The 24,123-nt window shown below is 49.0% G+C and overlaps 11 protein-coding genes across 11 annotated transcripts; 6 read left to right on the top strand and 5 right to left on the bottom strand.

The window, feature by feature from the left end:
* Positions 1-2,207: 2,207 nt before the first annotated feature.
* Positions 2,208-2,677, top strand: K441DRAFT_661094 (uncharacterized protein; the record flags this gene model as incomplete). The annotated part of the gene is made up of 1 exon (XM_067648826.1): positions 2,208-2,677. A coding segment is annotated over one exon (153 nt), but the record flags the coding sequence as incomplete, so codon positions are not given.
* Positions 2,678-2,858: 181 nt separating this feature from the next.
* On the bottom strand, positions 2,859-3,163 carry K441DRAFT_661088 (uncharacterized protein; the record flags this gene model as incomplete). The annotated part of the gene is made up of 1 exon (XM_067648825.1): positions 2,859-3,163. A coding segment is annotated over one exon (305 nt), but the record flags the coding sequence as incomplete, so codon positions are not given.
* Positions 3,164-3,762: 599 nt separating this feature from the next.
* K441DRAFT_661084 (uncharacterized protein) lies at positions 3,763-5,300 on the top strand. The gene has a single exon (XM_067648824.1). The coding sequence runs from the start codon at positions 3,785-3,787 to the stop codon at positions 4,997-4,999; it is 1,215 nt and encodes a 404-aa protein (XP_067503226.1). The 5' UTR covers positions 3,763-3,784; the 3' UTR covers positions 5,000-5,300.
* A 48-nt stretch (positions 5,301-5,348) lies between these two features.
* Positions 5,349-6,713, bottom strand: K441DRAFT_706024 (60S ribosomal protein uL10; the record flags this gene model as incomplete). Its single annotated transcript, XM_067653631.1, has 5 exons — positions 5,349-5,956; positions 6,014-6,285; positions 6,338-6,445; positions 6,507-6,601; positions 6,653-6,713. 5 exons carry the CDS (start codon positions 6,711-6,713, stop codon positions 5,545-5,547), a joined length of 948 nt encoding a protein of 315 aa, XP_067503225.1. The 3' UTR covers positions 5,349-5,544.
* Positions 6,714-6,942: 229 nt separating this feature from the next.
* On the top strand, positions 6,943-8,719 carry K441DRAFT_564211 (guanine-N(7)--methyltransferase subunit TRM82; the record flags this gene model as incomplete). The annotated part of the gene is made up of 6 exons (XM_067643641.1): positions 6,943-7,107; positions 7,187-7,374; positions 7,430-8,135; positions 8,208-8,417; positions 8,471-8,579; positions 8,625-8,719. The coding sequence occupies 6 exons, from the start codon at positions 6,943-6,945 to the stop codon at positions 8,717-8,719; spliced, it is 1,473 nt and encodes a 490-aa protein (XP_067503224.1).
* Positions 8,720-9,077: 358 nt separating this feature from the next.
* K441DRAFT_661082 (thioredoxin reductase) lies at positions 9,078-11,216 on the top strand. Its single transcript, XM_067648823.1, has 6 exons — positions 9,078-9,496; positions 9,555-9,561; positions 9,660-9,715; positions 9,771-9,886; positions 9,957-10,680; positions 10,770-11,216. The coding sequence occupies exons 1-6, from the start codon at positions 9,478-9,480 to the stop codon at positions 10,916-10,918; spliced, it is 1,071 nt and encodes a 356-aa protein (XP_067503223.1). The 5' UTR covers positions 9,078-9,477; the 3' UTR covers positions 10,919-11,216.
* A 179-nt stretch (positions 11,217-11,395) lies between these two features.
* Positions 11,396-12,757, bottom strand: K441DRAFT_661081 (uncharacterized protein). The gene is made up of 4 exons (XM_067648822.1): positions 12,195-12,757; positions 12,075-12,133; positions 11,951-12,015; positions 11,396-11,865 (listed from the first exon to the last, which is right to left on the bottom strand). Exons 1-4 carry the CDS (start codon positions 12,642-12,644, stop codon positions 11,810-11,812), a joined length of 630 nt encoding a protein of 209 aa, XP_067503222.1. The 5' UTR covers positions 12,645-12,757; the 3' UTR covers positions 11,396-11,809.
* A 99-nt stretch (positions 12,758-12,856) lies between these two features.
* On the top strand, positions 12,857-15,197 carry K441DRAFT_612503 (uncharacterized protein). The gene is made up of 2 exons (XM_067645616.1): positions 12,857-13,784; positions 13,841-15,197. The coding sequence occupies exons 1-2, from the start codon at positions 13,130-13,132 to the stop codon at positions 14,803-14,805; spliced, it is 1,620 nt and encodes a 539-aa protein (XP_067503221.1). The 5' UTR covers positions 12,857-13,129; the 3' UTR covers positions 14,806-15,197.
* A 474-nt stretch (positions 15,198-15,671) lies between these two features.
* K441DRAFT_696975 (uncharacterized protein) lies at positions 15,672-16,863 on the bottom strand. Its single transcript, XM_067652941.1, has 2 exons — positions 15,904-16,863; positions 15,672-15,843 (listed from the first exon to the last, which is right to left on the bottom strand). Exon 1 carries the CDS (start codon positions 16,636-16,638, stop codon positions 16,126-16,128), a length of 513 nt encoding a protein of 170 aa, XP_067503220.1. The 5' UTR covers positions 16,639-16,863; the 3' UTR covers positions 15,672-15,843; positions 15,904-16,125.
* On the top strand, positions 16,736-17,385 carry K441DRAFT_134719 (uncharacterized protein). The gene has a single exon (XM_067640092.1). It carries the CDS (start codon positions 16,832-16,834, stop codon positions 17,246-17,248), a length of 417 nt encoding a protein of 138 aa, XP_067503219.1. The 5' UTR covers positions 16,736-16,831; the 3' UTR covers positions 17,249-17,385.
* A 118-nt stretch (positions 17,386-17,503) lies between these two features.
* Positions 17,504-19,711, bottom strand: K441DRAFT_687625 (phosphate transporter A-1; the record flags this gene model as incomplete). The annotated part of the gene is made up of 5 exons (XM_067652109.1): positions 17,504-18,246; positions 18,301-18,685; positions 18,739-19,121; positions 19,190-19,326; positions 19,380-19,711. 5 exons carry the CDS (start codon positions 19,709-19,711, stop codon positions 17,504-17,506), a joined length of 1,980 nt encoding a protein of 659 aa, XP_067503218.1.
* Between the last annotated feature and the right edge of the window lie 4,412 nt (positions 19,712-24,123).

The raw sequence follows: 24,123 nt of genomic DNA, 5'->3' as shown, positions 1-24,123 counted from the left end.
GCGGACAGACTGTCTGCGCTCTGGCGGATTGTCGTCTGCGCTCTAACGACCTGGTTCGTCTGGTTCTGGCGACGGTCGTCTGGTCTCTGGCGACGGTCGTCTGGCTTCTGGGTAACGTCGTCTGGTTCTAGGTAACGCGTCGTCTGCGTCTGGCGACGCGTCGTCTGGCTTCTGCGTAACGCGTCGGGGGTCTGGTTTCTGGTAACGGTCGTCTGGTTCTAGCGATAGTCATCTAGTTCTAGCAACGGTCCTCTGCTGGCTGCCGTTCTAGTTGCCTCCCTAGTAGGCGAAGGTTAAGGAAAGGCTTAGGCGAAGGGTAAAAATAAAGGCGGCTACATAGCCAGAGACACGGTGTAGACCGCCTATCGAGGAATATAGTCCGGCGAGGACCCCGATGCAGAGCTTCGTGTTAGAGCCTCCGTACGCCAGAGAGCTTCGCGGCAGAGCCTTGCTGCAGAGCCTCTGCTACCGTAGAGCTTCGTAGTAGAGCTTCGTGTAGACAGCCTTCCGCGCCGAGCCTCGTGCGCAGAGGCTTCGGTGTAGAGCCTCCGTACCGGCAGAGGCTTCGAGCGCAGAGCCTCGTGCAGGCGAGCTTTGTGCCAGAGCTTCGTGCAGAGCTTCGTGCAGAGCCTCGTACGCGCAGAGCCTCCGCAGCAGAGTCCTCGTGCAGAGCCTCTGCTACGCTTAGTAGCTTCGTTGCAGAGGCTTGTCGCTGCAGAGCCTCCGTACGCCAGAGCCCTCGCGCAGGGCCCCTCGCGCAGAGCCTCGTGCAGAGCCTCTACGTAGAGCTTCGTGCCAGAGCTTCGTGCAGAGCTTCGTGCAGAGCTCGTGCAGAGCTTTCGTGCAGAGCTTCGTGCAGAGGCTTCGTGCAGAGCTTCGTGCAGAGCTTCGTGCAGAGCCTCCGTACGCAGAGCCTCGCGCAGAGCCTCGCGCAGAGCCTCGTGCAGAGCCTCTACGTAGAAGCTTCGTGCAGAGCTTTCGTGCAGAGGCTTCGTGCAGAGCTTCGTGCCAGAGCTTCGTGCAGAGCTTCGTGCAGAGCTTCGTGCAGAGCTTCGTGCAAGAGCTTCGTGCAGAGCTTCGTGCAGGAGCTTCGTGCAGAGCTTCGTGCAGAGCTTCGTGCAGAGCTTCGTGCAGAGCTTCGTGCAGAGCTTCGTGCAGAGCCTCTGTACGTAGAGCTTCGTGTAGAGCTTCGTGTAGGAGCTTCGTGTAGAGCTTCGTGTAGAGCTCGTGTAGAGCTTCGTGTAGAGCTTCGTGTAGAGCTTCGTGTAGAGCTTCGTGTAGAGCCTTATGCAGAGCCTCTAAGTAATAAAACTGTGTAAAAATTTATTTGCGTAATTAGTATATAACTTTACCTTAATTGCATGTCAAGGAATATACAGTTAGCTTTTAAAGTTGTTAAATAGGTTAACTGCGTGTTAAGGAATATATAGTTAGCTATTAAGTAGGTCAACTGCGTGTCAAGGAATATATAGTTAGCTTTTAAAGTTGTTAAATAGGTCAACTGCGTGTTATTTNACNTTTNGATNTGTNAAATTGGTCAATTGCGTGTCAAGTTNGTNAANTNCGTGTNGAGTTGGTCAAATTGCATGTCAATTACGCGAAACGCGAAAACCAAAGTCTACTTGAATCTCATCCTGCGAATATTTTCCCGATGTTCTAGTACTCTCCCCCTTATAATAGTATAGGTGTGCATTCTCTTTAGTACGGGCATCCCACCCTTAGCATTACCTTGTAGATTTAAGCGTCCCACTTAATCTAGACCTAGGCTTCCTACTTAATTTGAGCGGCCCACTTAGTCACCATCTAGCCTACTCGTAGTTCCCGCTACTAGAGTCTCTATTAGCACCTGGTCTTAACCTAGGCTTCCCACTTAATTTAAGCGGCCCACTTAATCACTATCTTGCCTACTCGCAGTTCTCGTAACTAGAGTCTCTATCGGCACGTTTAAGGTAGTAGGGGGAGGTGTAGGTTGGCTCGTAGTTTGATTTAAGTATCCCACTTGATCTTAATCTAAGCGTCCCGCTTAATCTTAACCTGGGCTTCCCACTCAATCTAAGCGGCCCACTTGGTCACTATATCTCGTAGCTTACCTTATAGTATGCACCTGACGTGCTCTATAAGGGAACCTATACTCATTATAAGCATAGCACGTTTAGGGTCAGGGGTAGATTAAATTACTATCAAATTCTTCCTCAGCTATTGCTATATTCCCTACTTCTTCTACCTTAACAGGACCTTAATCTTTCTTCTTGGCGTTATTAAATCGGAATTGTCTGAGCAGGGGACAGTCTTCCTGGTAGTGGCCTTCCTAATAGCATACTCTGCACTTGTCTTTCTCTAGTGGCCTTAGCTCCTTACTATAGCTGTAGCTCTTACTTACTTAAGACGATGAGCTGTGACGATAACGTAATAAGGAATAATTAAATCTACCAGCACGACCTCTGCCCCTTGTTTGATCTCAGTTTCCCCTTCTCCCCCTAGGTTCGTCTTTCCTCTCTTATACAAGTGCTGCATTTTATACCTATATAGGGCGAGCAGTCTTATACTCCTAAAGAAGGGTAATACAGCTCTTAAGGTCTCGTTTGTCTCGTAGGCACCAGGTCTTCGCATTCTGCCACATAACATCGCTTAGGAGGGCTAGGAGAAGCTGCTCTTTGATATCGTTGTTGGTAAGTGCTTAAGGCGTTGAGGCTAGATTAATCTTAAATCGATTAAGTATGTAGAGGAACTTAACAATTTGTATCTTCATAGGGTCGAATATAGTGCTATAGAACTCTTTGCGAAGTCTAGATATATAGACCTCGTCTTTGGCCTTATTGAATTTCTTTATTCCTTCCCATATTTCTTGAATATCGTACGCCTTTATTATCACACGCATCTCTTCCTGACGGTCGTCTCCTATCAAATTATAGATGATCTTATTTGCTTCCCCTTGTCTTCTTCTTCCGTCAGTTAAATTAACTCGATTTAGGTCCTCTGCACCAGTAACAAAATCCCAGCCCTCTGACATAATTAGGGCTGCCTTGCAGGTGCGCTCCCAGTCTACAAAGTTGTCTCCATTGAAAATGACGATTTTACCGGCCTTGTAATCGTACGTAGGTGTCGTTGAGGTTAAGGTAGAGAAGGTTATTTTAGGGGTCGATTTTCGAGTCAGGAGAGGTGTTGCTACCCAGGCTCATAACCTGTTGGAATTACAAGGTCATAGGGTCACAGCGGAGGTGTCTTAAGGGTCTAATTAATGATAGAGATAACACAGACGATGAATATTGATTAATTCGTGATGCAGTAGATGCGGTTGATGTCTATATAGATTGCATGCAGAGCTCGGTCTTGCAATGTGTCCAGAGCTTAGTCAGCACCCCTAGCGCTAATTCTGACAAGACAGCCTCTGCTACTGAACCTTGCATATATGGCCATACCGCGTTATGCCCACTAGGAGGAGACGTTTTCGAGAGTGCATACTCGAGGACGACGTATGGGAAAGAACGGTTTAGGTTATCGAAATAATTAAAGTCTTTGACCATAGAATCAGCGTCGGTGTATATATGAAAGTCTATGAAAGCTGGAAAACATCATAGGTGGACAAACCGTCTCTGGGTTGCGCAGTGTAGCGTTCCACATCCTGAATAGGCAGCTCGTTACCGCAGCGGAATAGTGTTTTTAGGCCTATCCTCTAGAAAATTCCTGACATTGGTCGGGCCTGTGGGCAATAAATATATAATAAGGCCCCGACACCCGCCAGTGAATATAATTTCCGTATGAGATATCTCTTGTCGTCCAAGTCATGTCACCACCGTTGAGAGTATACGAACACTCCGCTTCTTCTCCAAGTCTTCTCTTCGCATTGCAATCTTGCCTCCCATACAGCCTTCCTCTATACCGCCGCGTCCAATTCCTTGATCGCGGTCCAGATGCACATGTTTTAGCTACCTTCCTGCCGGGAGAAGATACTGATATCCATAGCGGTTCTCAAGATGCAGGCAACATTCCAAATTGCTTCGCCGCTGCTTTCATCGACCGCTCCCTGCGGCCACAGACTGAAATGTGGGCGTTTGTGCGCGGAGAGATGCCAGACCACCAACCCCAGGATCGCTGGCCTGCGTCTGTCGCAGCCTTAATCACAAAGGAGCCGGGGGCAAACCCTTCACAGGTTGAAGAGGCTTCATCTACTCTAAAGACTATTCCAATTCGAACAAAGATATCTACCCCACATTCTAGCTCTAACGCAACACTCTCCTGTCCAACCTGCACCTCTGCCTTCATCTCTCTTCTCAAATATATATCTGCCCTTCCCGACGTCCCCCTCCGTCCAGACAACGAGAAATATCTCAAAATGGCTACAGCCAATGCGACAGCGTTGGGAGAGCTCGACGTCCGACATCAATCTATCAACTCAGCCTCTTACCTTGCGCATCTTTTAATACCTACAGTGCTAACACTCGGTACGCTACACTCCTCTCTAACTTCCATCCTGACTGCACTCAAACTCGTCCGCACCGAGTTCCCCGGCCTTGAAGCACCATGTCAGAAATTCCTTTTCCGACTTTCAGACCTGAATGCTCCTGTAAGTCTGCCCGAAGGACTGCGTTGGGGAGAAATGCGGGCTCAAGATTTGAAAATCGTGCAAGCGCGAACGGCTATTCCGCGGAGCGATCGGGCACTCTCATCTCTCAAAAGCGTTGGTGTATTCGAAGAGGACACTGACGCTCCTATCGCATGGGCCTTTCTCGGTTCTGATGGAAGCTTGACATCCTTGCATGTCGAGCCAGCATTCCGTAACCGTGGGCTTGCGAAGGCGGTTGCTGCGAGGCTGTTCCGCGAACACGTGCCGGGCAATGTATGTGCTGACCATGGGGATGATTGGGCGCATGCGGATGTGTATGAGGGCAATCTGCAGAGTGAACGTGTATGCAAGAGTCTTGGGGGACAGAAGTGGTGGTCAATTTTTTGGGTGAGATTGGATTTGGGTAGAGTAGGGACAATGGACGATGAATCTTAATGCAAGCATGAGGGGAAATTTTGGTTTAACAGGTCCGGGAGAATGCGAATGCCCATAGTAACGCTGGTTGATGGGCGAATCTAGGCCAAGAACATGGTTTGGGTATTGGGTAAAGTTTGTCTGAAGGGATTTTGCAGATATTTGGATACCTAAGAAGCATCGTTAGCTTCTGTAAGAATCGAAGACCGAAATTACAAGAAATTATGCAGATAGTTGCGTCATGAAAAAATTAGAGTGTTGTTGCGTTTTGATCCTCATTGAGATTCTCAGTGTTAAAAATGTATAATCATCCGCGGGTTGCTACGAAAGAGGAGTCTGAACATACCTCGGTGTTTTGGAATAGACGTTTGCCAATCATTAATTCATGAAAGATAAGCATCACTACTAGACAAGCATGCATACTTCATAGAGTTTCCAAGGCTCTATATTCTCTGCCGACCAGGCTATGCCTGCGGGCACTGCCGTGTACATGATCTTTACCATCAGATCATGCAACCGTTAAAATACCTAGGTAATAACGCCGTAAGAAAATTGGGTCCAGTACTCTAGTCGAACAGACCGAAGCCCATATCCTCATCTTCGGATTCTTCCTTCTCAGACTCAGCCTTGGTTGGCTCGCTGGCTTTGGGCTCATCACCGCCAGTTGCTGCAGCAGGAGCAGGCCCAGCGGAAGCATATTTATCGGGGTTCTGGATGCGGTCCTTAAGCTCCGCGATTTCTTCCCAGTCGTAATCAGTCTCAACGGCAACAGCAAGGACCTTCTTGTATGAGTTGACGATCGAATGCATAACTGATGGAAGAGTCGGGTAGTTAATGGCAAGGGAGACTGTGGCGATTGTGGCGACGCAAGATGAGAATGCCTTGAGGAGCTGCGATTCCTCAATGTCCAAAACATCCGCATGGAAAGTCTGGCCGTTATCGTAAATTTGAGAAACACCCATGCCATAGGTGAAGGGACTACAAAATAGTCAGCTCTTACGAATGTACCTCTAATTTGTCCACATCAATCCATACCTAATGTTCAACATGTTGAGCAGCGTAGCTTCGGAAGCACCAACTTTACTTCCAGCCTCGACGAGTTTCAGGTCAGTAGTAATTTCAATCGTACCACGAGCAATCTTGGTAGGGACACCAAGAGCCTGGAAGAAAGACGTCTTGCCGGGTTCCATGCCAGTGTTTCCAGAAGGAACGTACACATCGTCGGGGGCGACAGCACCGGCTCTGGCTGGAGCAGCAACTCTATTGCTCAGAATTTTGTCGCGGGTCTCCTTGAGGTCACCATTGGTCTGAGATACGCGATTAGAACCGCGAAACTACTAAGAGACACATTATACGTACGAAGACGAAGCCGACATTGCCTTTGACGTGGGGAAGAAGACGCTCGTACTCAGGGAAGTCGGAGATGAAGCCTTTGATGGCGCGGCGAACCATGGTGTTCTTGCCCATCTAATTCATTGTTAGCTCCATGAACGCAATCTCACACGATAAGGAAAAATGCTGGGCTCACCAAAACTACACCCTCGCCCCGGAGGGCCTGTCGAATCTCGTGCATCTGTTGTGAAGACACATTGTCGACGGTGACGATGAAGATACTCCTGAACTCTACGATGCCATTAGAAATTTGTTTCAAAGGATGTCTGTCTGGTACCTTACCCTCAAGGAGGGCCTTGAGCTTGTCGAAGTAAGCGGCCTTAGTATTATTTTTGCCCCCCATATCTTCGATAGACGAGAATATAGGATATTTAAGGACTTAAGGCGGAAAGGGAGTCAAGATGAAGTGTAAAGCTGGTGTTGGAGGTTGAGCAAATCTAAATTTCTTCGAAGTTGTGTGAGCCTGTGCGTAGCGAGGCGCTAGTGCTCTTTTGAGGAAATTTGATGGATGCATTTGATGCATTCCACGACCTCTTCTTCGCCCTTTCGTACATAATTTTTCAAGCGTCGACATGGCACATCCCTATCAATGCATTCAAGTATGCAAACCGGATCCAAAAAATCAAGAAAAGTGGATGATACTGGGCGCATGTGGTCCAAACATCGTCTCATATGTATCGACCGGCACAACTGCCATTTGGTCGATGCGAGAAGAGTCTGAAGTAAGTTCGGAGGGAGTGTTTTGATTTCTTGAAATGCTTTTGACCTGATTAGGGTAGTTAAGTCGTAAATCGGACGCGGACTGAGTGTGCTTAGGAAGACGATCTAAAGGAACCGCCTGGGAAGAAACTAAAGCTAGCAAATCTGACTGTAGAGCGCCCGAATGTTACTCAAATGCTTGTTTCAGGCGATAGTCGGCATTTGGTTACTGTGACTGCAGAAGACAAATGCGTGCGCGTCTCTCATATCACTGTTGATGGGCATTTGCAGGCATTGACTCAGAGGTTAGAAACGTGATCTTCATTTTTCAATTTACGTTCATCCTTGACTGGTTCCAAGGTCCATGCCAAAGCGCCCCTGTGCGATCACCTTGACCACAGATAATTCTGCTATCCTTTGTGCAGACAAATTTGGGGATGTCTATGCGCTGCCTCTTCTGCCATCTCCTGAAGAAGCTGAAGCTGTCCCTCAACCCGTTACAGAGGAAGCAGAGACTACTCCGAAGACGTTCATCCCTGCAGCTACGCCCCTTACGGTTCATTCCGGAAGAAATAGAAAAGCTCTCGAGGCGCAGCTCAAGCAGGCAACCCAGCAGTCGAAGACCAAAGAACCTCTGAAGTTTAAGCATGAACTTCTCCTAGGGCACGTGTCAATGCTCACAGATATCGCATATGCCACGGTCGGTCCGCGGGAAGCGGGCAGACAGCCTCGGAATTACATATTGACTGCAGATCGAGACGAACACATTCGCATCTCGCGAGGTCCACCACAATCTCACATCATCGAAGGATTTTGCCAAGGTCATCAAGAGTTTGTCAGCAAGCTCTGTCTTATAAAGCCTGACCTTCTTATGTCTGGGGGTGGTGATAGTCACTTATTTGTCTGGGATTGGCTGAACTGTCGGTTGTTGAAGAAGATTAATGTCAAAGACCGTATACTAGACTTTTTCAAGGAACACCCGCAGGACACAGTGGCGCTTGAGGGCCGAGGGGAACCCAATATCGCTATTTCTGGCCTGTGGGCCATTCCAAATGAAGAATCAAGGGTGGGTCCTCTTCTAGACCACCAAGGGTGTGAACATTCCTCAGCAACTAACATCAACCCACTGCTACAGGAGAGTGTTTTGGTAGCGTGTGAGGGTGTGCCGGCCCTGTTCCACTTCATGATTATGATAGAACAGACCATTCCGGATTTGTGCCATGTTTTACCATTGGCGGGAAACCCTCTGGATTTTGTTATACTGGATTTACCTTTGGATGGAAGCATTGCTGTAGTTTCAATTGACAATGTTCATGAGCCAGGTTCGACATCGTCATTGCGTCAAGGTGTATGTAGAAAGCTGTGATGGTTTCACTTTGCAACAACTGATCGTCGAATTAGGGTCGGTCACCGCGCTTACAAATGTTCAAAATCAATTCTAGCGAAACTTGGGAACCATACTCTGGCATCGACAAAGACCTAGAGTGGTTTAGCTACGAAGCACCGATGGGTAGGGCTGCAGGTGGCGGGGCAGGAGAGCCGGGCCGTGTCATAGTGGGAGATGCGAGTGCTGGAAGAGGTGAGGAGGTGATGCGAGATCTTCTTTACGGAGTAGGGAATTTGAGAAAACGAGCTGGTGCTGATGAATAATAAGATTTGATGGCGGACTTGTTTCGGGACACGGTGGTGGCGTTAGATAAACAAAAACGGTTTGGCGAGCAGAAGGCTCGTCGATTGGGCCGCGGCTTCGATTTTTTTCTGGTGCTATCCATACCCGACTCCCGAGGCACGGCAGGCGGCCGGAGTACAGTGCTCAGCAAGCTAGCCTCACGGGGTTGGTGAGTGAGTGCAGGAGTATGAAATCGTCTGTGCAGCAGGTCTAGGTCGGGCAGCGCTCGTAAGCACGACGGAGCGGGCTTGCTCGCAAATCTGTCATCGGTGCGAATCGGGAAACCAGCCGATGGCGCAAAAAAGTCAACCAGCACCTGTCCAGCTCTCTGCTTTTGAAATCACCCTTAACACCCCTACAATACTGTGCAAATCCACAACATCTCCCTAGATACTGCAAGCCTTGTCATTCCATTCGGCAGCTCCGTCAGCCTTTTGCGAATTGTCACGCTGTGTCCGTCTTCGAGAGCATTCCGTCATTGGTCCTATAAAACCGTGCTACCTCGAACGAACGCCCCTCGTTTTTGATTAAATAATTACCAACTGTCTTCAGCCGACGCACAACCAACTTAACCGCCAAACTGTTTACCTCAACCCTCCGTAGAGCAAGTTCCTCCTTCTTTTGCTCTTTTGCAATCCCAATAGCTGCCGCCGCCTCATTTCAGCAGAGAAACTCGGCCGCCGCGGGGCTTCCTTCTCTAGCGAATCCGCTTTCCACAGTCGCCAAAGGTGTGCGGAAGATGCATTCAAAAGTAGTCAGTAAGTCATTGTGCCCCTACCACAGTCCCAGAAGGCGGGAAGCTAACATTTATTGCAGTCATCGGGTGAGTTTGACGCGTCTCCTCCGCCATACTTCGGCTATACGCGTTCCTTGTGTCCGGAGTGCGTGTTACAACACATGCTGATTCTACGTGAACTATAGCTCAGGTCCAGCCGGACACACTGCAGCGATATATGCTGCCCGAGCCGATCTCAAACGTACGCGTTATGTAAAACCTTAGGAATGATGAACCCATAGCTAACGTGTCTTTAGCCGTCATGTATGAAGGGTTTCTCGCGTTAGGAATTGCAGCGGGCGGCCAATTAACCACCACCGATGAAGTTGAGAATTTTCCTGGCTTCAGCAAAATCCAAGGTCAAACACTGATGGTTAGTTCGTGAAACTCAATATCTGAGAGTTTCCCTTGAATTCCTTGCTAAATATTTGCATTATCTTTAGGACCAAATGCGCGCCCAGTCTGAAGCCTGTGGTACCGAAATCATATCACAAACCGTTGCTAAAGTCGACCTAAAATCCCGTCCATTCAAGTATTGGCTTCACCCCATGGGTGATGATGATGAGATTGAAGAAGAGACACATACCGCAGATTCCCTCATCATTGCTACAGGCGCAAAAGCGCGACGGCTAGATCTGCCGGGAGAGGACAAATATTGGGGTAACGGTGTTTCCGCATGTGCAGTTTGCGACGGCTCTTTACCAATGTTCCGGGATCAACCGCTGGTGGTGATTGGTGGTGGTGATTCTGCAGTTGAGGAAGCACTATATTTGACTAAGAAGGCGAAGAAAGTGACAGTTTTGGTGCGAAGAGATCGGCTGCGGGCGAGCAGGGCGAATGCAAGGCGTTTAACTACGCACCCGAAAATCGACATCAAGTATAACACCAATGCACAGCAGATAAAGGGTGAAGAGAAGAAGAACGGGCTCATGACTCACCTTGTCATAAAAAATAACGTCACGGGTGAAGAGGATACGATTGAGGCCAAGGGATTATTCTATGCCGTGGGCCACGACCCAGCCACAGCGCTCTTCAAAGACCAGTTGGATATGGATGAGGATGGCTACCTTACCACGACACCCGGCAGGGGTCTGACGAGCGTCGAGGGTGTGTTCGCGGCCGGAGATGTGCAGGATAAACGATATAGACAAGCCGTTACTAGTGCAGGTGAGTAAACGCGCATCCCTATTTAGATTACGGTCTGCGAAAACAGTCTAATAAAGTCTGGTCAAAAACTAACGCACACGGCATAACAGGCTCTGGTTGCGTCGCCGCGCTTGAAGCAGAGAAGTGGTTGTCAGAGCAAGAACCTACTGTCAAGAGCGAGCTAGAGGTTGAGAACCAGGTTGAGAAGTTGCAGGTCAATGGCGTTGTGCCGGAGTACCGCTCCAACCCGCTTCTCTAGGCGCTTTAACCCTTCAGCCTCTCGTGACGATTTCGGTTCAACACTGCGTCTGTAGGTATCCCGCTCGCATACTCTACCACTCGGATTTGTTTAGCATACGCGCCTCCTTGTTTTGCGCGAGGCCTCTCATGGAGTTCTACAAGCCTGCTTTTGCATTTAAGTATTTCTCTCACCATCTCATCACTCAATTTAGTGCACCTAAGACTTTTGGTGTGCCGAGTGCCGCAGAAGTTAGATAAAATAGGTTTCATTTTGCTTGTTGGACTTGAATGGACTGGCTGGAGCCGTTCGCTGGCTCGCCTGGTTGAATTAGCACGATAGAATTAATTCAAGGAATAGAGAATTGAAGATCATATATAGCAAGGTATTAGATCAATACAACAACTAAAGAAACTCGGTTTCCTTTTTATGGATATCGTGGCTGTGATAATTACTTCAGCAGTTTAATTTCACGATTCCAACTTCTAATAGAGATATCGAAGAATATCACATTTACATTTATTACGTTGTCAAACGTCAACTATTAAATAAGATGCGTATTGTTTGAAATATTTTGGAATCCCAGCCTACGTAGGTTGTTAATAAAGCCAACCCACGATACTCTAATATTGGAAACTACAAGATTGTGCATCTCATGACATGGAAATTCGTTGGCGGTGAAAGCTCTCGTGCTGGCCTGCGTAGAGCCCGAACAAACTTGGTAAGAAGTTGTTGATTTCGAAGGGGGCTTTTGACTGAAAGGCATGATGAGTGAGTGTTGGGTGCATGCTTTGTACGAGAGTAGCCGGTTGAGCTTGGGCGGGTCGAGCACTGGGTAAAACTTGAAAGGAAGAGCAGGAAGGTAGTTTTAACGGGGATAGAGCACCTAGGTGATGAGTTTGATCATCGTCTTCAGTGTTGGTTGAGGAGGGCCAGCGCACTTTCGAAGGCACTGACTACTTTTGTGTCTGAGGCGGGGTTAGCAGTGGATAGAAATTTATTATCGGCGCCAAGTGTAACGGTCGCAGCATAAGGAATGGACGTGATACATACAGTGCGCTCTCGTCGCCTCGAGGTTATTCTCTGAATTCCGGACGTGTGCTGTACGAGTCCGTAAACTACGACAAACATTTTAGTTCTCACGTCTTTGATTGGAGTCAAATTGGGAGGTCTATACCGCTTGAAAGACCGCTCAACTTCATGGGTTTGGCTTGTTTGCGCCCATATTGTGAAGAACTAGGAAAGCAATTTGTTAATAGTCGTACGAGACTCTGAATTAGTAATGGGAACAAAGTACATTCATGAGATTTTCCCACTCCTGTAATATCTCCTGCTCCTCTTTGTTCCTCTCGCTGATGGCGCGGTGATAGCGTTCCTCAAGCTTCGCCCAATCGAAGTGTTCAATTTCAGCCGCAGGGTCTAACTGCTCAGAATCTTCTGCCCCCCCGGTTCCTTCATGGCTGTCCTTAGACTCGCCGTTCTCCCGTGGTGGGATGATGCGCTGCGTGGTTGTAGATGTCCGAGGGGTCAATGCCTGGGTGGGACTGCCAGGTGTAGGTGTTTGCGAGCCATCATCTTTTAGTGAGCCAGACGAGTATGGGCGAGGCCCAGACTTGGTGCCAGGATTATCGCTCATGTCGTCGTGAGACCTTTTGCGCCTTGCTGGTTGGCCAAGAGTCTCGTCATGGGTTTCGGGCGGGGATGATGGGGGGAGTGGGCTGGATAGAGATGAAGAGGGTAAGCTCATTGGGCTTCTGTATGGCGAGGGTTAGTACTTTTAGGGTGAGTTCTAGTGATCAATGTGATGTTTTGAAATTATTCAGCGGTAGTTCCGTCTATGTTGTGGCAGCATGATTTGATGTTGAGGTTGCTAGCATGGAAGCGGAGCCCATGCCTTCAACGTTAACCTTGTGGTCGTCCATGCAGGTCCAAGCAGCGTCACACGTCCCGCGTGCCAGCCTGACTCGTAACCGCAACGCTAGGCCGCCGTTTGTGGCACACCTACTCAAAGTTATTTGGTGCTTTGCTGTATCATTCGCCATGTTGCTACTTTCTTTGTGATTTTGCCTTCACTCGCAACAGTTTTGGATCCGTTCGGACGCATAGATTCACTATGATGGAGTCTTAGTTCCCTTTTGAAGGTCGACGCCGCTCATCATGGTACTACCTCTTTTCCGCCAACACCTTACACCACTGTTTGGACCACTGGGAGCGGACGATATCACTTAGGCTATGGACTGCGATATATGTGGGAAGGCCTTTGGCCCGAAACTACCCCTACATTGCGCGACATGCGCCCGCAACGCCATCTACCCTCTCCGTTACGAGCAGGCTGTCACGTTGATCGACCGAGAGGCGTTGAATAAACACGTCAAAGCTGTTATTGAAGGGGATGATACAGTAGGGCAACACATCTCCCTCGGAGGATCTACTGGAGGCACCCTCATAGACCGACATGAAAGTACAAAGACAATAGAGCTACAGCGGATAAAAGCCGAAACTGCCGAGTCCGAGGAGCGCATAACACTCATTACTGAGCAGTCTGATCTACTCCGGAAGCAGCTTGAAGAAAGTAGGAAAGATATTGCGGCTAGGAAAGCTGCTCTGGCTCAACGTCGTTCCGACCTTGCCTCCGCCACACATAGCGTGGACGCTCGACGTTCAAATGAGTTGGACAAGGTTAAGCAGGGTATCAAGAAGATAGAATATAAATGGGATCGGAAACACCAAGAAACTGTAGAGGCACGTATGTATCTGTGCAGGGCAGCTGCTAAGCTAGCTGGACTGAAGCAGACACGGAGGAAGACAAGGGACGGTGGAACCAAGGACGTTTACAATATCGGCCCTGGTCAGAAAATTCGTATATATGACCTGCGAGATTTAAACAGTATGCCCTTGATATTGGAGCCATCTCTTTATTTCTGTTGCTGATGCTGCATTTAGATGCTCCTTTCGAACAGCTCTCTACTTCTTTGACCACCATAGCCCAGCTTTTGGTTCGGATTTCTCACTATCTAGCAGTCCGTCTCCCAGCCGAGATTACACTTCCACATAAAGACTACCCTCTGCCCACCATATTTTCGCCGTCGTCTTCTTACCAATCCCGAGATGTGCCATTTCCAGGGTCAACGCCGACACAGTCGTCCAGCAACAGCCCGGATGCTTCACGGACCCTCGAAAACCAACGACCTCTTCCACGGCCGAGGACGTTGTATCTTGATCGATCGCTTATTGATTTAGCCACTCAAGACCCTCCGGCTTATTCGTTATTCCTCGAAGGCGTGGCTCTTCTAGCTTATAATGTGGCATGGTTGTGTCGAACCCAAGGCATGCCTGATGAGTTTAACCACTGGGAAGACGTGTGCCCAATTGGAAAGAACCTCTGGAGACTGCTTATCCAACAGGAAAGCCGAGCATCGACCAAGTGGGATAGCCCCCTCAGTAAGGATGCTGCAGCTGCAGGGAAAAGTACCCCGACTAAAGAATCAACCCAAGCATTACCGACAGCGCGACCCGCTGTTGTTTTCGGAGAGTTCTCGCATGGAACCGCGCACTCTTTTCTGGGTGCTGCAGGAGAAACTGCTTACCTACGCACATGGAAGCTGACTCCAACCAAAATCATAGACAATCTTAAAGCCCTTCTTCTTGCAGATCAGCAGGGCCAAGAGTGGGAGATGCTCGATCAGAAGGAGTGGCATGGAATGGATGATGGGATGGCAGAGGAACCGGTGCTGGTTGGGCAAAAGCGCATAGAGACAGAAATTACAGATGACGGCAGGAGCATATTAAGCGCAACGACGACTGCCGCACCAACCATAGGTTCAGAGGACGCGCAGCAGCAGGCCAAGGCTAGGGGCGTTAACGGATGGACGAAGCTCAAGAGTCGTGCTGGGGAGGCATCAAAATAGATAACAGCTAGGCTACTCTACTCAATAACCTCTTTGTAATTTAAACGAAGGTACCTTTCCGATCTCCATTATTGCCTTTGGTTCTCTGAGTATAGAATTTTCAGGAAGGCATCGGTAGAATAGATAGCAGTAATATTCGGACCGTTCGTGCACCGGGAGACGTCTACTGTTCATCTTAAAATTCTAGGTTTATTGGGAACGCTGGTCGCAGACACCACGCGACTCAATCACGACCCGTTTTGCCAGTCACGCAGCCAGAGCTAGAGTCCTTCAAATGCACATGAAAAGCATGACCGAGTGTGGTACCTCAGAAGCAGCTCAACGCCGCCGAAGCGGTTGTGTTAAACGCCAGACACGGCATCTCTTTGTCGTGAATAGCACTTGCAATTAGCCGTGTATAAAGAATCTTAAGTTGCCGACGGTGGTATTCTCAGCATTGAAGGTCGAGGTATGCGGATCGAGGTCGAGTCGTGTTCGTATAGACATGTGTACGCGTCCGATTCGATTCGATCGGCGGACGAGAGACTGCCTCCCTCTCCTCTCCTATTGCGTGAGCGCTCGTAATGTCGTTCGCTCGTCTTAGCCTATCAATACAAGTCGGGTCAACCTAGACACCGGACACTGCGTGAAGGTGCAAGCTCACCGTCCGGCATTGCAGCTCACTGTGATAATTTTAGAACGGATGGCATGTGCATGAGGCATTCGGACGTCATTATGTTTGGTTGAGTTATCTTGAATGATGGAAAAGGAGCAGATTGCGACTCAAATAAATGGGAATCGATATATGAACCACGCTATCGAGGATCCGCCAGCATTAAATCTTGGAAACAGCCCGTTTTACTATTGATGCTAGATGCTCAAATCTCCTGGGCAATCCGTCTTCCATACTTGTTTTAATGATGCCTCATTAAACTTAGACTTCTATGCATGGGTGGCCATTTTGCATGGCTGTGACGAGTCTATTATGATGGTTATACTATGAATTTATTTCCACACCACGTGAAAGCTGACGACGACATCCTTGGTCTTCACTATTTGGCCTAAGCAAAGGATTAGTAGCAACGCACGGAATTTACGACATTTTGGATTGGAATTTGCACATTTTCATTGGCGTGTTCGTCTAGTAGAGTAGTTTGTACATGATTAACATGAGTATTAAGTGTCGGGGGGTGTGTATGCGAAACCAGTTCCCAATAAGAAAATTCCATCGCCATATCCTCCTGAAAACGCAGACATCAGAAATTATCTTTCGAGGAACTGCTCCCACTGCCAGATGTATTTAAGAAGATGCATGCGAGGGAGTTAGAAAATGCACAGCGTCTATGCAAGGAAGAAACCAGCGGCGGCGACGGCGAGATAGCTGAGAGCACCAAGAGGGCTGCCGAAAGCGGCGTCTGCAGCGCCAGTGCCGGTAGCGGAGGCTGCAGCGGATGTGCCACTGGCAGCGCCCGCGGTGGTACCAGCAGGGGCGGTGGCAGTCAAAGAGCCGACCGACACAGACGCCAAGGTTGTGTTGGTGTAAGTTGGGGCTGTGACTGGGACGGAGGTGTTGCCGGTAGGATAGGATGGTACAACCACGGGTGCGGACACAATAGGGGTGACCGAAGCAACACTGGAGACGACTGGAGGGCTCACGATGGAAACTGAGTAGCTGCTGGCAGCGACAGCAGAAGTCGGTACGACCGTCACATCAGACGAAGTATAGCTAGCAACAGTTGTAGCTGGTGCCTGGATCTGGCCGTCAGAGATCTGAGAGATGGGTTGTAAGGTGGTGGTAGAGAGGGCTGGTGCAGCAACGGCCACGAGGACAGCGAGGGAGATAGAAGAACGCATTGTTGCTGGTTAGAGTTGTTTTAGGAGAGAGGAATTGAGGTGTGCCTAGGAAGCTTGCGTAGCAGCGAGAAGACAGTTCGCGGAAACGGAATTGGCTTGATATCGGTAGAATCCAGGTGTTTGTGACGGAGTCGAGGAGGGTATTGACAAGAATATAACGAACGTGATACCAGACTTGCGTTGTTGTGAACGAATGGAAAGGCAGCGGGAAAAAGGAAAGGGAACACAGTGGACCGAGGGGGAGGGGATATTTAAGCTGAGTGAATTTGTAGGTATGCAGGTTCCTTGGTTTCAGGTTTTTGTGGCTGCACAAGCCCGCCCAAGCCCGCCACCCATGAATGCCAACGACGCGCCGCTTCTCGCCGCCTCGCCGCCTCTCGCCAGTCGCCCAGTCGTGCCAGTCTTCTCAACTCCGCTGCACCTCTCCGTTTGTGAGCCACCATCAAAAGCCAGCTTCGCCAAATACTTTGCCAAACTTAGCCCACTGTTATTGGCCCATACCTGTCGTTGTCTATCTGCTCTTGCTGCGACCGACCGCCCCAGGCTCCATGTCAAAAACTTTTATTGCTGCCGATCTCTCTTACGTCAGCCTGACGCGCGGACTCGTTGAACTCAATGTTCGTTCTCTACGCCACGCACATGCAATGACCCCGAAAGAGGCAAGAAAAATGAACGTCTGGTATTCGTATGAAACTATGTAGTAGTACAAGTGTGGGTATCCGACTGGCCTCGCTATACAGGAAACGCCACAGAACGCTTTTCTTCCAACGAATCGCTGTTCCATTACTGTGCCCCACTCCCCCCTCCCGATGAAAACCCTAATCCCCCCAAAATACTTATGATTCAGTCTCTTCACTCATCACCCCTAGACCACCTTCTCACTGTCAATTGGAAAGCTTTCCGGTGAGTCCTTCTCTTTCCCTTGCATCATGGGAGTACGACTCGGTGTGTTCCCCCTGGTACGATGGAAGTAACCATGCACCTCCTGTGAGAAGTCGTCGTCATCGTCATCAAAGCCTTCAGCCTTCTCGCTGGCTTTGCGGGCTTGGAGTGCTTCCCAATCACCTCGGAGTTCTTCAATCTTCTGTTTGTAATCCAAATCCGGGTCGTAGTGTTTGCCCACCCCGCGGATTCGCTCCCAGAAAGACAGATGCTTTGGATGGATGGCAATCCCGTGATAGTCCTCTTCGCGGCCCGCACGGATGTACGACCAACGGCGCTCCTGCTCCTTGAGATCCAGCCCCGTTGTATCGGGAAGAAATAGAAACGTCAACACAGCGCCTGCGAGACCGAACCAGGGAACCACGTAGAACTTTTGTTGCGTTGTAATATAGTTGTAAAGAATGGCAGCCGTCAGAGCACCAAGTTTTCCTATCGCCGCGGAAAATCCGTGAGCGGTGGCGCGGATTGGAGTTGGGTACACTTCTGCGGCAACAAGGAAGGTAACTGAATTAGGTCCGAATTGATTGAAGAATGAAGATAAGAAATACATGGCCTGGAATCCGTGAATGTGCGCCGGTTCGGTGAAGTAATTATACTTGAATGCTGGAACGATAAAAAGAATGAAGTCGCACAAGAAACCAACAATCATCATCCATTTTCTTCCGTCTATTGCCTCAGGTCAGTATTTCGCAAAAACCCTTTTTGCATGTGACGACTTACAAAGCTTATTATCAATGAGGAACGATGCTAGATAGTAGCCGACCAAGCTCACACCGACGTTGATGAGGTTGTACAACCAACCCACCATAACGGATTTCTCGTTGGGAGTAAGGACGGCAATGAATTGGTTCTGGAAGAGCTTGTTGCCATAGAAGAAGACATCGTTGGCGTACCATGATCCCGCTGTAGCAAGCATTCGAGGACCAAAGTATGTGAATGTAAGACGAAGGGATTGAGTGTCGTAGCCGGTGACCTTGTGCTTCTGCTTGGCAAGAAGTAGCTGCTTACTTGCGGATCGCATCTTGTAGTAACGGAAATACACAAGCCACAATGTGCCCACGGCTGGAATAGCGAAGCTCACGCGGTAAGTCCATTGGGCCGCGACCTGGGGAAACTGTTAGTGAACAAGTGTAAAACCAAAGCATACGGGTAACTGACCTTCGAATATGGCGGGTTGCCGCTGCCATGGTGGAATATGAGTAGAAGAAGGATCAGGAGCACTTGATTGGCGAATTGGCCCCAGCCTTGCATTAAGAACGCGCTGGTGACTTTGCGTCCACGGTGGAGACGATCTTCCTTTGTCGATATTTTCCCAGAGCCGACTGCGTTCTCCATACCCGATGTTGCCGTCATGGGGTACTCTCCCCCGACGCCAACGCCGTAGAAGAAGAGGGACCAGACGTAGCAAATGACCCAACCATTCTGATCAACACCCCAAGCCGCAGTAAGCATAAGGAGACCAAGGAACATGATCACAGCGTCCTGGATTAAACCCCATCGACGTCCCATCCAGTCTCCAAGGATTCCCACTAGTATTTGTCCTGAGAATGGTTAAAGGGCCATTTTGCTATTGGTAGGGGGGTTTTCCCCCCGGGGGGGTTTGTCTTACCAACAATAATTCCACAAATCTCGAGATAATCGATAGCTTGGGTCCAAGTCTCATTGCAGATGGTGAACGTCTTCCAGCAGGCGGGGAAAGCCGCTTGCAGTAAAGGCCTAACATTGCCGATCGAGAACAAAACATAGCTGTTACCATATTTAGCTAATTGGATAATTTGGATGCGAGTGGTCCAACAAACCCTTCGAGCAGAAGACCAGCTCCAGGAATTACCATATTCCTCGCGTAATAACCAACCGGGCTGAGGGGATCGGCTTTTATCATTTGCAATATTGTGGTGGTTTCCTTCTTCGCCTCAGCGGAGTCGACCTTGTTGACGAACTTGACGCGCTGGCCGAGGGGCATGTCAGCCCAGTATACGCCATGCTCATCATAAGTGTCGTCGGGATGGAGGATAGTGTTGAATACACTAGCCTCGTTCGGGTTCATGCCATGCACATCCTGAGTGGCCACATGTTCACCGCCCATATTAGGGCCATGAGGCGCAGCGACCCCGTAATCCCGGAGCGACATGGCAGCGGGTGGTGGAATAGGGTTTTGTGATGTCAAGGCGAGAGAAATCTGGCGCGGACGATCTGGGGTTGAGCTTGGTTGGGCCTGAAGCTTTATGTATCGAAGCTTACTCGCCTAGCGTGTACCAAGCATCGAACCCTGATGCAGCAGCGTGGGTAAGCAATCCAACACAGATAGCGAGCGGTACTTAAAGCAAATCAGCCTTTCACCTGATAGCAGCTGACCGTATTTTGGTAAACACGTTGCAGTTCTTCAGCCCGTGAGTGGTTTGAGGGGATACTTGGACGGGGATGAGGACCCCGCGAGAAAAAGCCTTACGCTGAATCCGCCAATTCCGCCAATTCCGGAAGACAGAATGCACCCCGGGGTTTGGATTCACGGCGTCGGGTTGAACGTGGCTGACAACGGATGATGCCAATTGGCCGGGACGTGTTGGACGATCCGATCAATCGATATCGGCGAGGGTGGCACGGGGAGGTAAGACAGGGCAAGGACTACATCCACTAACAGAAGTGGCACACGCTACAGAGGCCGTAGATGAGCGTGTATGAGGCGCCTTGAAGCCCTTTTGGTATTGGCAAAAAAAGGAACAGGTTCGGAGTTGGAGGGGTTAGTGTAGCTTGGTGTAGCTGCAAAGCAACTGCGTTGAGCTAGGGCCTAGAAGAGTGCAAAGAGGAGCACGAGACGCTCAAAAGAATAAAAGTTAAAATGAAGCCGCGGATGGTACGGCCTACTAGCTAGCAGAGGGAAGAAGATCGTTCAACTTGGTGAGTATACAGGGCCGTCGAGGACAGTATATATAGACAAAGCCATATAAAGGTCAAGGCGCGCAAACCATACCGCGTACAACAGCAACCCCGGCACCAAAGGGACAGAGATTTCTCTGGTGATGGATTGATGCATGCTAAGTGGTTGCATCTGACAAGGAGACCAAGCTTCACATACCTGGAGGTCTTAGGAAGCTTGACGGCGCCTCATTTGCGTGGCATCAGAGGAGTATCTCGAATGCCGAAGATCAGGCAGGCCTTCTGGCGACAAGCGAAAAAGCAGCCAATGAAGGGTTGGGACGGTCAAACGTGCAGAGGTGGTTGGCGTTCAGCCCCTGGTGGCGCATAGCCACAAAGAGCAACTAGCAACCCGCTCTCCCGTCCCCCACCCTGCCCCACCAAAAGTCAGCCTCTCCGACGACGGCCCCCGCCAAGGCCTTTTTATTTCACTAACCAAAACTTCCGAGAGGTCCGCCACCATCTGGATAACCGGTCACGGTATCCCTCGCATGCTATTGCCACTGCTCATTTGGAGTTACTTCTGTACCGACCTTCCACTTTGCGACTATGACAGCTCGCCGTGTTTCATCCACTGCTAACGAAGCTTCCCCATTGCGTACAAGTTTTCCCTACCAGCCTGCCTCATGTGGATATGTCTCTCATCGCCCGCGGGTTGGTGCACGAGTTTTTCTGAAGTCTCCTACAGGCCACACGGCCACACAGCCATACGGCCATTCAGCCAAAGGATGAGTCGGAAGGACATCTCGGCGGAATCTCACGGCAGCATTGAGAGATATTCTTCTCTGCACTCGCGTTGCGGGACATACGCCGTGCTCTGTCGTGTGGGGTTTTTAACTTGTCAAATCCATTGGTTATAGAGGCTAAACGAGTTTGAATTTGTAAAGGGCACTGCTCCAAAAGTACCAGTAGCGCCAGCGCCTCGAATAACTACCTGCAATGACCAATCCGTCTGCTTGTGTGGTCCGGCAAGGGCATCTCCGTTAAAATAGTCTTCCAGAACGCCTCCTGAGACGAGAACGGGCATGTAAATACATCTCGTAATTTGACCCATTCGGAAATGACCGTGTTAGCAAAGATGTACGAGTACGAGAAAGCCGTGTCGCTCCAATACGGTCGATGAGGTTGTGGATCTTTTGTTATGGATCTTTGGAGGATCTCGACGCCTTTAAGACACTCTCATAACTCCGCACCTGCCTACTAACGAGGGCACGCAAGGGCGGCTAAAATTTTACGGAGCATATTCCGCTAACCTAAAGCAACAATCCAATGATCACTCTTCTCCATCACTGACAAAACTAGTATGAATATCCAGTCTTCAGCACCTGGTCCGTCAATAGAATTCACTTTCCCCGGTCATATTAGAGCTGTTCCATCCAGAAACAGCGAAAGTTCTCTTGCTGCACAAACCGAAGTGGCCGTGGGAGCACACCGATGAGAATTGAGGTGTTAAGCCTAGCATTTTTAACGTACCCCTTCCCCTGGCAAGGTCCTCGGTAGATTGCGGTCCGTGCGCCAACACCAAACTATTGATTCCAACTCAACTTACTGTACCACCTACTTTATTAGCTTTAACGCGCTAGATCTTGTATAAATAGTGCGAAATTGTCAATATAATAACAAAGACTTTATTTAACGTATTTAATATATTATTTCCCTATAAAGAAGCTAAAAATTAGCCCTTAAAGCTCTAAAAATTACCTATTATAAGGGATATGCCCTCGGACACCCCTTGGATGGTCGTTGGTCACGTGCTGGAGGCATGTGCCCATAGTATATAGTCTCCTCGATCCCAGAGGCCTTACCTCCTCAAGGATTCATCTCCTCCGCAATCCATCTTGTTCCTACAATCACGCTTCACAGCCCCTGCCTGCAAAGTCCCCTTACACTGCCGTAGTTACTGCCGCAGTTGCCGCCGCAGTTACCGCGCAATTACTGCCCTAGTTTACCCCGCTGCCCCTACTGCTGCCCCTGTAGGACCTTTTATAGGGTCCACTTTTGCATCCCTTATCCTGTCAGTAGGTGGCCCGTGCGCGAACACCAGTTTCAAAACAACGCGTGCATCTATATAGATTTCATCAATTACTTACCTACTATAATATAAAATACCGTTCTATAGGGAGGATAAGTGCTAGTAGCCTTATATCGAACGACTTAACTCCTAAAATTAGGCGTGTATATCAAATTACTATAAAATCAAAAGCTTTATATTCCTTAGAACGGGCGTTAAACTCAGCTCGATTGATTGGCTGGTTCTTATCGACAACCGTTGGACGCGAATTGACGGGATAAGGGATAGCCTCTTGCATAGCTTCCCACGTATAGAGCTCCTTCGGTAAGAAGCTGCTCCCTTTTCGGGTGGTAAGGCCCAGTATTAAAGCCGTATTCTCTGTAGCTCGAGGCCCTTTCCTGTTACTGCCGTAGCTTTTGGCAGCGCTCTTCACGTTATTATAGCCGTCAGCTTTATTTATTTAGATATATTTCTCGAAGGTAGTCCTCTATAATTAGGACGCGTTTTAGCCGTGATTTTAGTTCTGCCTCACCTACTATCTCCTGCCACCGCTGTAGATGTGTTTGTGCTAACTCCCATAACGGAGGCCGATGCTAATTCCGTAGGCCATGCAACCGCCTCCGCTCGGACCTTTAGGGTAGAGCTTTCTTATTAGTTATACAGCAGATCTCGCAAGTTTTAAACCGGCTAAATTAGAAGCGTTGACGTGGCTGGTTACAACTGGAGCAGTAGCGCGGAGAGTTCTATGGCTGCTGCGGAGGCTGCTGAGGAGGCTGCTGATAAGGCTGCTGATAAGGCTGCTGCGGAGACTGCTGCGGAGACTGCTGCAAAGGCTGTTTCGGAGGCTGTTGGGCCTGCTTCTTCTCCTTCCGCCTATACTGGCAATAAACATATATAGTAAGGCGGAGGCCGTCAGAATTAAAGGGGTATTCAGAAATAGACCTGGCGCAATGGCAACGGGCACAAAATAAGCGGTTAAGGGGGAGACCCATAGAGTAGTGCGGTAATTAATAATGGTTGTCTAGGTTGGTAGAAGTTTGGTGTTCCTATGCGTGACAGTGTCCGCATAGAGCAGAAATAAGAACAATATATAATAGATATATTAGAGCTTTAAGCAGAGCTCCAAGTAGAGCTTCGTGTACAGCTTCGTGTACAGCTTCGTGTAGAGCTTTGTGTAGAGCTTCGTGCAGAGCTCCGCCTAAGCTTCATTCTGTAGAGCTCTTGCGGGGTCTACGTCTACGTAGTACTACCTATCGTTAGGATATTTAGATAAAAGTAGTGCTTATTTTAAGCGCTTCGTAAGCTCTATAAATGTATAGTAATAGAAATTTTATTTACGTAATATTAGGGGGTGCATCGCAAGTGTAAGTATAAAGCGGGGATTTCGGTGTTCCTGCACGATTAAAGGCTAAGAGCGTAAGGACAGTATATAATAGATGCACGCTCATGCGAACAGGAGCACACATCAGAAGCGGCATGGAATAGTAGTGTGCAGTGCTCTTATCAATATTCAATATTCGTAGAGGGCCGTATTGATATTGATATTGAAAATTAATTCAATATTGAAAAATATTGAAAAGATATTGAATATTGAATATAGTACAGTCTTGGTATGG

Source organism: Cenococcum geophilum (genome assembly GCF_001692895.1).
Source record: "Cenococcum geophilum 1.58 unplaced genomic scaffold K441scaffold_25, whole genome shotgun sequence".
NCBI lineage: Eukaryota > Fungi > Ascomycota > Dothideomycetes > Gloniales > Gloniaceae > Cenococcum > Cenococcum geophilum.
Note: the sequence above shows the minus strand (reverse complement) of the source record. Positions and strands in the feature narration are given on the sequence as shown.

Excerpts from the sequence above, each read along its gene's own strand:
- K441DRAFT_696975 (XM_067652941.1), bottom strand. The coding sequence starts at position 16,638 with ATGCGTTCTTCTATCTCCCTCGCTGTCCTCGTGGCCGTTGCTGCACCA.
- K441DRAFT_661084 (XM_067648824.1), top strand. The coding sequence starts at position 3,785 with ATGTCACCACCGTTGAGAGTATACGAACACTCCGCTTCTTCTCCAAGT.
- K441DRAFT_661082 (XM_067648823.1), top strand. Across the intron at positions 9,716-9,770 it reads TGCCCGAGCCGATCTCAAAC|CCGTCATGTATGAAGGGTTT; the intron begins GTACGCGTTATG and ends ACGTGTCTTTAG. Across the intron at positions 10,681-10,769 it reads ACAAGCCGTTACTAGTGCAG|GCTCTGGTTGCGTCGCCGCG; the intron begins GTGAGTAAACGC and ends ACGGCATAACAG.
- K441DRAFT_661081 (XM_067648822.1), bottom strand. The coding sequence starts at position 12,644 with ATGAGCTTACCCTCTTCATCTCTATCCAGCCCACTCCCCCCATCATCC. Across the intron at positions 12,016-12,074 it reads GTTGAGCGGTCTTTCAAGCG|TTTACGGACTCGTACAGCAC; the intron begins GTATAGACCTCC and ends TGTTTGTCGTAG. Across the intron at positions 11,866-11,950 it reads CGAGGCGACGAGAGCGCACT|ACACAAAAGTAGTCAGTGCC; the intron begins GTATGTATCACG and ends ACCCCGCCTCAG.
- K441DRAFT_612503 (XM_067645616.1), top strand. The coding sequence starts at position 13,130 with ATGGACTGCGATATATGTGGGAAGGCCTTTGGCCCGAAACTACCCCTA. Across the intron at positions 13,785-13,840 it reads TGACCTGCGAGATTTAAACA|ATGCTCCTTTCGAACAGCTC; the intron begins GTATGCCCTTGA and ends TGCTGCATTTAG.
- K441DRAFT_134719 (XM_067640092.1), top strand. The coding sequence starts at position 16,832 with ATGGAAAGGCAGCGGGAAAAAGGAAAGGGAACACAGTGGACCGAGGGG.